Source organism: Populus nigra, chromosome 6, assembly GCF_951802175.1.
Source record: "Populus nigra chromosome 6, ddPopNigr1.1, whole genome shotgun sequence".
NCBI lineage: Eukaryota > Viridiplantae > Streptophyta > Magnoliopsida > Malpighiales > Salicaceae > Populus > Populus nigra.
In genome coordinates, this window is record NC_084857.1 from 11910750 (window position 1) to 11921513 (window position 10764).

Consider the following 10764-nt stretch of genomic DNA (forward strand, 5'->3'; position numbering starts at 1 on the left):
ATATCAAAGTAATTTTTTCAAGAACAAATTTACTTTTAAAACATAGTTAAAAACTCAATACCAAACAGTTACACACTACCAGCTTTAGCAGCCATTATGACACAGTACAATTGTTACTAATTGATGTAAATGCTGCTGAATGTATATAACAGTGGCGATTGTGAGATACCATTATAATGGCATTTCTTGTTGGTAGAATTTGTGCTTTTTAATGTGATCAGGAATTTTATTATTGTAAATAAAAGAGAAATTACAAGCAATTATGGAAACCATGAGTTTTATAATTAATAGCCAAGACTTTTTTAATAGCAATAAAAGTCTTGGCTATGCAAGATTAGGTTTAAGAAAAAGTACAAGCTCATAATTAGTTTTAAAAATTTAAAATTTAATAAGCATGTAAATCAATAAAAAATAAAACTCAGGTAACCCGAGTTCTTTTCCCTTTTAAGTTTCAAGCAATTCTTTTAAGATTTTAACTCATGGGTTTTTCTATTTTTTATTATTAAAAAATACAAACCAAAAAGATTAAATCTATAAACCACAAGAGAGCAAGATTTCAAGAAGTATAGTTGAATTGGTTAGATTTTAAATTTGTTTTCTAGAAATCATTAATTCGAGTTTTATAAACTTCATAGTGACTATTAGAAATTTACATAATCGTAACTTTAGGGCTCATAAGATTATTCAAGATACATACAAGCTAACTCGAACATCCACATTAATAATAATAATAAAAAAAACTCTAGGGATTCCATACAAGCTACATAATCAGCAAATTGATCTCCTTCATGTCCTGCGAGGTATGGAGAGGACTCTCAGAAGCAGATCCCATACAAGCTAGATAATCAGCACATAGATTTTTTTCAAGTCTTCAAGAATGTCCCTTGCGTGTATGTTCTTAATTACTTCTTCTAGGCCGATTTCCCACATGTTAGTGCTTCTTCTTTTCCTTTTTTCTGTCAGTTTTCTCACACCAGAACATAGCCTATGATCTCTTCAATTAATCAGGTTGAAATTACAAGCTATTTATGCCAGAACTAATCCCGCATATTCATAGAGGTTGTGCATGATCATACGCCATCTATTTATGTTGAAGCCTCGATAATTCTTGGAGGACCATTATACCATACATCACAGTCGAGTAAGTGATTGCACAACCTCTTGTATCGTGGTTAGGTCTAAACAGTTAAAGATTTATGGAACTACCAATCATATTTGAGTAATCCACTGTAGAGACGTTACAGACATCCAAATCTGGGGCAAGGAATGGTCACAGGCGGCACCGCCTCTAGGCTTTCCAGATCAAGGATTTGCAAAGATCAGCAGCTCCGGTAGTGGGTGGGGCTAGTGTATATGAAAGCAGTGTCGTTTTCATGGGGTTTCCCCGCATGGATTAGACTCCTTATCTGCCAATGGATATAAAGAGAGAAGGCCCTACCTCATCGACACTTGTTAATAGAAATCTCTTTCATCTGGAAGATTTTAAAAACTTGTGGATAATAACCCCTCGTTGGCTTTAGTTTCATGCCCCCACTCGCTTCCTCTTTATATGATAAACTCCTTTATGCCTAAATAAAGCTAATGTTTTATTTAAATTATAATTTTCTTTCCTTTGTTTTTCATGTAGAACAGTCATAATAAAGCTCCTGATGTTCAAGAGAGAAAAAAAAAAATCATCTCTTCATGTTCGTTCTTTAACCTCATAAAATCCAATTCACACTTGTAAACAAAACAGAGACAACTTCAAAATGTATTCTTTTATGGATCTGGTTGTGTTTCGATTCTTTTTAGCGCAAGTTAAACTTTTGTGAAATCAGTTCGGATGTATATAATTGCACTAAATCCAAGGGAAACTTTCAAGTACCCGTAAAATAGCTCATGATGAGCTTGTATGGTTAATTGAAGGCAAACATTCGAGCCATCGGTAAGTTCCTGGGAAATTCAAGGTAATTACCATGAAAAAGGGGGCTGAGATTAAGGTTCCGAGGCACCAGGATTTGCCCATTCGAAATTATGAAAGGGGGCCTCCACCTAAAAAAAAATTCTCTCCAGTCCTTCACCGAGCACAAAAGTCCCTAAAGGTTGCAACTTTTTCTCAAGTCACCAAAAGTAATCCATGGCAAGTAAAAAGCATCCGAGTCTCCAAAAGCTGATAACAAGCCCCTGTTCCCATGAGAAAAAGGAAAAAAGGGTTTTAAAGAGAGAATCATTAAGTTCTTAAAGGAGATTCGATAGACGACATCAAAAGAAGCTCGATAAAGAGGCATCAATAGCCTTGCCACATTAAAGTTGGAACAAATTCAGGCTGTAAACCCAAGTACCCAACCGATTAGTGACAGATCTCCAATCCATGGACCATGTTCAATGCTACACTACTAACTGTTAAGCTTTGTCTTTTCGTTAAAATCAAGAGAGAGAGAGAGAGAGAGATGCAATCAGTTCATGACAGTGGATGTTGCTACGCCCCAATTGGTGTTCGGAGAAAGTTATTACATAATATTGGTTTTTCAAAACTTCCTTCGGCGTCGCTTTACTCTCACAAGAATACAGGGTGTTGGTACATAGAACTTTTTAAAATGATTTTTTTTTAAATTTAAAATAGAGATATTTCTTAATCAATTTCCTTAAACGGAAAATTTGTTTCTCCTAGATGAGTCTATACGTGGGTCATCCACTTCCCCGTTACTACATTCATTAAAAAAAAATAAAAATACCGTGTCATCTTAAAGTTCATATCCTAAATAAAGTTGTAGAGAATATTAACCAAAAAAAAAACTAAAGAAAAATAAGGTTTTACTGTAATCATCCAAGTGTTTGTGCTCTTTAAACCCGTAAACGTGATAGAGTTATGGTTTGATTTTTTTACTAAAACAAATTAACGACACTAATATATTTTTTTATATTAAGAAAATTGACCCACCCTCCAACATAACACTGATACATCACCCTCCGTTGATGAAATTAAGCCTGTAATGGCAAAAGGTCAAAAGTGATAAAAAGCAATAACAAGATTTATTTTGAATTTACCATATATTTTCCTTGCGACGAACCGAATAGTACTATGTCCTTAACTCAAAAATTGCAAATGTAATCATCGTGATGGTACACAAACTTTAATTTGTGGCAAGTCGCTGTATCCCAAGTTTGCCAATGCCCAGACTACTGGCTTAATTCCTTTCCTTCAGTGAACCATTTTACTACCAAGAAAAGAAAAATGGACACTTCCCCCCTGAATGCTGCAGGCAGGAAATGGGCTCCAATCATTCATTTGATCTCCCTGTTTTATTTTTTTCACGTACAGAATTGCTGCTTTCATTATCGTAGCGTCCTTGGAGCTTCGACTGTGTGGACAATGACCAGACACGAGGTTTCATGCTCACTGCGGGAGTTTGTGCCGCTGCCTGATCAATCCTAGTCTAACAGCGCGGTATCTATACATGCAGGTACGAGGGCTTGCGATTAGAAATTCACCTTCTTTCAGGAATTATCTTTTCTTTCATTTGAAAAATAGCGAAAAAATTAGAAATAAAAACCGCGAATAACATAAAAAAAATATATGTTTTTCAAATTTAATACACATTTAATTAATTTTCCAAGGTATATTTAAGTCGATTGCGAACTATATTTAATTAACTTAACACTTAATCATAATTAATTTCTGTTTTCATGAAGTCTTGCTTTATAACTTGGACCTCTAGAATCGCTCTCTCAAAGCTAAAACGCGATCCTCAGGAGTTTGAAATTTTTTAGGTTTGCTTATTAGCATAGGATTCCCAAGCAAGTGCCGATCGTGTGAATCCTAGAGTTATTAGTAAAATTACTAATTTATCCTGCATAATTGTCATCGGATAAATTCGTCTTCTTGTACCAAATTATAGATGACAAGTCCTACACTTGTAGTACAAACGACCCCTTCATGACTTGTCCACAACAAAAGAGTAGTTTGGAATTATAGTCTAAACAGTGTTTTGTTTAAATTTAAAATTTAAAATTTAAAATTTAATTTTTTTATATTGTCATATTATTTTGTTGTGATGATGTTAAAAATATTTTTTAATAAATTAAAAAATATATTTTTCAATAAAAAAATATATTTTTTTAAATAACTGCAACGTTCTCGAATATGTGATTTTAAAGAAAAAAAATCATAGAAGTATATTAAAACCAATATAGATGATGACAATGATTGTTTTTGTGGTGATACGTGATTTTGAAGAAAAAAAAATATATTTTAGCAGCACATTAATTATTATTTTTTATTATTTTTAGATTATTTAGTGTACTAAACTAATAATATAAAAAAATAAAAATATCTTAATAGCTGCTGCTATCAGACCACGTATTTCAAGAGGAAGTCAGAAAAGGAAAAGGTCTCCCCACGAACTTAACAGTAAGAATCCAAAGCAGCACATAATGCCAACCCCAGGTACCCCTCTGGTCTGTTAAATATTAAATATTTTGTTTTCTTCTTTTATTTCTATCACTCGGTAACGTGGAAATGAAACCATTATATTTTATTTAATAAATTATTATGGAAATGAAATCCTGGTTGAAGGTAAAAAAAAAAAAAAAAGTACAGTTAAAGTTGGAAAGCATATCTCGTACCCCACAATGGACCCTTCATGATTATCTACGCACCGAAGATGACCTTATTATATAATTAGAATTAATCTCGTTACAGTAATCATGGGTTATTCTTTTAATTGGTTCTTGTTTTGTCCTACGTGTGACTGCCGAGTAGCCCTAACACAATTAAAATTAAGGGGTCAGTATCGTAATACATGTGTGGTGGGGAGCCTTCTGAATAATATCAACGGGACCCCACCGAAGAGAAAATTATTGCTTCCCACTCCCTTACCAAGTGACATGTTGGCATTTTGCTTTTATATTTTTATTAATATAAATGGTTTATTTTTTTATTTTTTTATTCTTCTCTTTCACAGTTGCGGACCACAATAATTGGGCATGGACCACATCAATCAAGGCCTCTTTTTTTTTTTAATGAGTTTTTTGTTTTATTAGCACAGTTAAAAAAACAAATTGGTAAACTAATACAGTGCAAAAATTACAGTACAGCTTTACAAGTCGTAGATACTGCATGCGACTTCATGGTTAATAATACTCCTAAAAATAACACTATAGTGAATAATGTTAACATGTGTAGGTTTGATCCATCGGTGATGGTGAATGGAGGTGGGGTCCAAAGCACTTGGTCTTGATCATAATCTGGTCTCTTCACTTCCATCATCGCCACCCCAAGATCCAGCAAGCTTTCTCTGGTTCCACGGAGACCAGCCTCGTCATTCTCATCCACTCCCATGCCTCTCACCTTTTTCATGACTGTAGGAGTCTCAGAGTTTCTGCGGCGGAAGAAAGAATCTCCGACTCCGGTGGGTTCCCAATTAAGCACTCCCTCACCAATCTTTGGTGGTATACTGGAGGGTTGTTGCGCAAGGCACAAGTTGAAGAATTCTATGTTATTACATGGGATTCACCAAAGGAGCAAAATTTTTTAGATGCCAACTGGAGGGGCAGCTATCATGAGGGCAGAACCGAACTTTAGTCGCAGATAAAGAATGATAATATTGAGTCTGCTATGGACGACTCGCTTGCCGCGGATGTAATCTGCGATTTGCGTATTGTTTTTTTTTTTTATTTATGACTCGATTAAGTGTGTTAGATTTCTAAATACTTTTTTAACAATATGTATAAGTCGGACTATAAATATTTGTGTAACCTCATTTTCATATATAGGCAAACGTGTTGACCCACCAGCTTTTGAGTTATTTCTCTGCGCTTAAATATTTTAGCATAGATTGAGGAGGTCAATGATAAGAAATGAGGCTAATGATCAATTATAATTAAAACCACACCAAAAGGTCAAGATAGCTGTCCATCACCGGGTTACATTCGTCAGAAGCACACTGATAAAAACGCAACTGGAAAACACAAAATGTACAGTGGTGGTGATCTATTATGGGGTCGATATATAGAGTCAACAAAATCGGTAGTATTAGCTTAGATAAGTTTGAACTCATGACTGGGAGCTAATGCCTAGACATTCAATTTATGGGAGAAATTAAGTGGCAGCAAAGTTGTGGGAAGTTTTTCGGTGGTTTTTAGACATGGCTAGCTAGTCGAGTGGAAGCTTGTCTAAATCGTAGGACGCGGGGATGGTCGGGAATGCTCTCCAAAGTCATTAAGTTCATGAAAACATTAGGGAGACTGTCCAATACTTGCTGGAATAAAGTCACCGAGTTCATGGAGAACATGAGAGGAAACTGTTTTATATCCTGAAAAATAGTAGATATAACAACTTTCTTTTTAACTTCCATGAAATTATATATAATTATTATATTCAACACCAAATGTTAGCAGCGAGGAAAAGGATTTATAACTAATATAAATATTATTAATATTTGTTCTATCCTACTTTAGTAGTTGATATTGTACGTAATCCAAGAAAGAACAAAAGTAGAACTCTAGCATTAAACGAGCTGGAAGGGTAGGCAACAGAAGAAAAACTGTAATAGGGTAAACTTGAAATAAGAAATTAAACGCTAGAAGTCTTGAAAAAGGAAATAAATTAAATTTTTTCGGGAGCCAGACGCTAGCTTGATTATTAAACATAAGGATTAAATTGGAAAGTTTTAATATTCTGGGGCCGAAGCAAAGTCTAGGACCGCCATCGATAAAAAGAAAAAAAAAAAGAGCTCCCGAAGGACTTTAATGTCAATCGCCAGTCTTTGTTCAGTTCTCGCCGGCGAGGAAAAATAAAACGTCAAGAAAGCCAATCAATTTCCCAAGGGAGTAAAAATCATGGAGTCCCAATTGCACCACACCATCTCATATATAAGTGTATAACAACAATACAAAATAATAAATTAATTGTTTTATAGTGTAATAGTAGATTAAATTAAACAGTGATGAAATTATTATTTTACAAAACAATAAGTAAAAATACTGGATAAAGCGTATTATAATGGCATTTTTAACATCATCATTTCTCACAAGATGCAACATCGTTTTAATAGACATGACTAATTTACAATAATTAAGGAAAAAAAAGAAAAGACTGATCACAAAAACATCAACTATAATCAAACGGTCCAAAAAGACCAGTAACCATTCAAACTTCAACTGTTGAATTCACCAAATGGTCCTCCAGCATATTAATTATCCAACCAAAAACAAATAAAAATAAAATATTTTACAAACAACTGATCCTGCTACAAGTCTCACAATGCCAGGCACCCACCTCTTCCTTTTTATTCAAATTTCAAATTTACCCTTTAATCACCAAACACCACCATTCCACGTCCTCCCGCAAGCCGCAACAACGGCACCGTGGGAGGTCAATAGAGTAATTACACATGAGCAAGCCAATCACGAGACCCCTTGATTTTTTTGAATTAGTGGCGCGTGGAACCATAGAACCAGATCCACGTAAAACAAAACTAACTGCAAAATTCAGGATAAGACTTGCCATTTCAGAATCTACGTGGAATGTCAAATCCATGTCAGCATGACGACTTTCCCCTATAAGATGTCCGAAACGCATCTATTGCAGCCAGTCCATCAGTTTCCACCCTCCTCTTGAAAGAAGTAGTCTCTCTGCGTCTCCTCTGATCTCCTTCAAATTTCATACCGTAGCCGGTTCTCTGGATATCGCCGGAGAAATGAATATTCCGGATATTACATATTCTAATTCTTTACGCAATGTCCGTGTTTCAGATCATCGCCGCCATGTCTTCCACGAAAAGACTCTAAGCTAAAACCCATTGTCTTCTCTTGCATAGCTTCCAAGTTTTACTTTTATCCCTTTAATCATGCAAGGAAGGTACTAGTTTTTTCTTGTACACAAATTTTGGTAGAATAACTCTTTTTTCTTGAGGCTTTGATTGGGTCTAGTATATTTTTTTTATTTCCTTTTTTGAGCTTTTTGAAAGAGAGAGATAAATACTGGTAGGGATCAGTTTTAACCAGTGCACATTGATTTTAATGAACTATACGAAGTAAGAATCATCAGGATCCGGATAGGTCATTGATGATTAGTCAGTCTCAGTCACTGTGTAAGCAAGCAGGTCTGTATTTGTGTGTGAGAGAGGGGGGCTAGCTAGAGCTGGATATGGAGCAGCTGCAGAACTGACAATCACCCAGTGTTTAAAACCACATAGCAATCCATCCTTGTTAACACTCACTCTTTGTTATGCCTTTCCCTATGAAGATCCAACCAATAGATATTGATTCTCAGGCACGGGTTCGAGCTGAACCGGCTAAACCGGTGCTGAAATCGCGTCTAAAGAGGCTCTTTGACCGGCAGTTACCAAACGTGTTGCGGATTTCCTCTGTGGACAAAGCACCAGGTAGTGAAGCTCCGTGTGGGAATAACAGTAAAGATGATCAGTTTGAGCCGAGCTCGGTTTGTTTGGCTAAAATGGTGCAGAGTTACATGGAGGAATCCAACGACAAGCCATTTCGGGGCCGCCATCGCTGCAATTGCTTCAACGGCAATGGCAACGACAGCTCGGATGATGAATTTGATGTCTTTGGTAATGGTTTTGGGGAATCAATGGGCACGGCTCCTTCTGGTGATGCATGTGATTTTCTCAAGGTAAATAAAATCACTTCAATTGGACTCTTTCTTCTTGTATGTCCATATATAAGCACAAATAGATTATTTTCTGAAAGAAATGATCAGAGAGAGCTAAAATAACAGTGACTTGTTTGGTTGGTTTTTAAAAATAACAGAGTTTGATTCCTTGCGCGAGTGTTGCGGAGAGAAATCTATTAGCAGACACTGCAATGATTTTGGAGAAGAACAAGAATCACAAACAGAAAGACGGTTTTTTGAGAAAGATCGTAACAGATGGATTGGCATCTCTCGGCTACAATTCTTCTATTTGCAAATCTAAATGGGACAAATCTCCTTCTTTCCCTGCCGGTACATGTACAATTCATCCCGTCTTTGTTTTTCTAATAAAAAATTCGAATTTTGTTTTGATTTTGTTTTAATTTTGTTCTCTGATTAGGTGAGTATGAGTATGTGGATGTGATAGTTGAAGGAGAGAGATTGTTGATCGATATCGATTTCAGATCGGAATTTGAAATAGCGAGATCGACCGGGGCCTACAAGGCGATCCTGCAATCGTTGCCGTACATCTTCGTCGGAAAATCGGAGCGGCTTGGACAGATTGTGTCGATTGTCTCGGAGGCAGCCAAACAGAGCTTGAAGAAGAAAGGCATGCACTTTCCTCCTTGGAGAAAAGCGGAGTATATGCGTGCTAAATGGCTCTCACCTTGTACCAGATTACACGAAAACGTTTCGAACAATAACAGCAACGAAACTGAAGAGCTAAAAGAGGAGTTTCCAGAGAGTGATGATTGTTGTGGGGAGTTCGAGCTGATTTTCGGAGAGAATTCGAAGTTAGATTCCGAGTCGTCCATTTCGTCTCCTGAGAAAAGTTCCGGTGAGGATGAGAAAGTGAAGGTGAGGACAGTGGCGTGGCAGCCACCGGCGGTGAAATCGAAAGGTGTAGAGAGAGGAGCCAGGATGGTGACTGGATTAGCTTCTCTTCTCAAAGAGAGACCATAAAAAAATTTTGGAATTTTTTGAGGTATAAAAAATATAATTTCTATATATAATTATAAATATATCCTTTTTTCCCCTTCGTTTTCTTGTTTGCGAGGTGAAGGGTTGTTTGTAATCTCTGAGGCAGGTGAATCCATCGTCAATGTAATAAAATATCGATAATGTAAATATTAAAACAATGTAAAAAAAAAAAAAAGTTAGAAAAAAAACTAAAAAACTAAAAGCACCTGAGGATCGATCCTCGTTTCTCTAAATGGCAGATACTGTCTATTAAAAAATGGGGGTCTCATACCCATTTTTCTTAGGTATTGTTTCTACAATGGGAACAAAGGAGGATGAAACTTTCCTCTTTTTTTTTTTTTTTGTTAGTGTCTCATCTTTTTAGGCAAATGACCTTTTACAGATTCTTTATTTTTAATTTTTCTTTAGTGGTGGTGTTTGGGTTTTGTTATTGTTGTTGTTGATGACGGACGGCAGTGGCTCGTGGAATCTCGAACGCCGTGAGGAGGAGGCAAATAAAACGTTCACTGGAATGGCGTGATATTCTCTCTAGCTTTCCATGGATTTTTTAAAAAAATTTGCACACTAACCTAAATTTTTTGACCATAACATATTTTTATTTTATTGGAATTCAAAAAAATAATATTTATTAAATATTATTATTTTTAATTACCACAAAATAAATTTTTATGTTTTAGAATTATGATAACTTAACCTGTCACGTTTCAAACGTTTTAAAAATATAACATATCGTGAAATTTAAATCCCTCCTCAAATTAAAGAATATATATAGATGCAACTATCCTTTCTAAAAAACTCATCAATCACTTATTTTTTTCCCTTTAAAACACAAAATACTTGAATCCATCATAATCTATATGATGGATCCTAGGATGTTTTTCTTTTTAAATTCATCGTTGCCATTGCCTCCCAAGCACTTTGTAGTCCGACAAGCAAGGTAAACATAATATATTTTCATTAAATATATGGGTTTTATATTTAATTTGTGTTTGATTTAACTTAAATGAAATTATTGTTTAGGGTTGAGGTTGAATTTAGAGCTTGTTGAATTAATTATAAATACCATTAGTTAGGATAGATTTGATATAATTGAACATGAAAATAAGTTGAATTAATTATGAATTAATTATTTCAATAAATTATGTGTTTCG

General features: G+C 35.2%; 1 protein-coding gene across 2 annotated transcripts; it reads left to right on the top strand.

The window, feature by feature from the left end:
• Positions 1-7559: 7559 nt before the first annotated feature.
• On the top strand, positions 7560-9950 carry LOC133697466 (uncharacterized). Of its 2 annotated transcripts, none has more exons than XM_062120028.1 (3): positions 7560-8614; positions 8752-8950; positions 9033-9950. In XM_062120028.1, exons 1-3 carry the CDS (start codon positions 8210-8212, stop codon positions 9593-9595), a joined length of 1167 nt encoding a protein of 388 aa, XP_061976012.1. In that variant the 5' UTR covers positions 7560-8209; the 3' UTR covers positions 9596-9950. The 2 variants fall into 2 exon arrangements, with proteins under 2 accessions (XP_061976012.1, XP_061976013.1); XM_062120029.1 differs by having other exon boundaries at positions 7561-8614; positions 8752-8944.
• The last annotated feature ends 814 nt before the right edge of the window (positions 9951-10764 follow it).

Coding starts and splice junctions, on each gene's coding strand:
- LOC133697466 (XM_062120028.1), top strand. CDS start 8,210: ATGCCTTTCCCTATGAAGATCCAACCAATAGATATTGATTCTCAGGCA. Junction 8,615..8,751: donor ATGCATGTGATTTTCTCAAG/GTAAATAAAATC, acceptor TAAAAATAACAG/AGTTTGATTCCTTGCGCGAG. Junction 8,951..9,032: donor TTCTTTCCCTGCCGGTACAT/GTACAATTCATC, acceptor TTCTCTGATTAG/GTGAGTATGAGTATGTGGAT.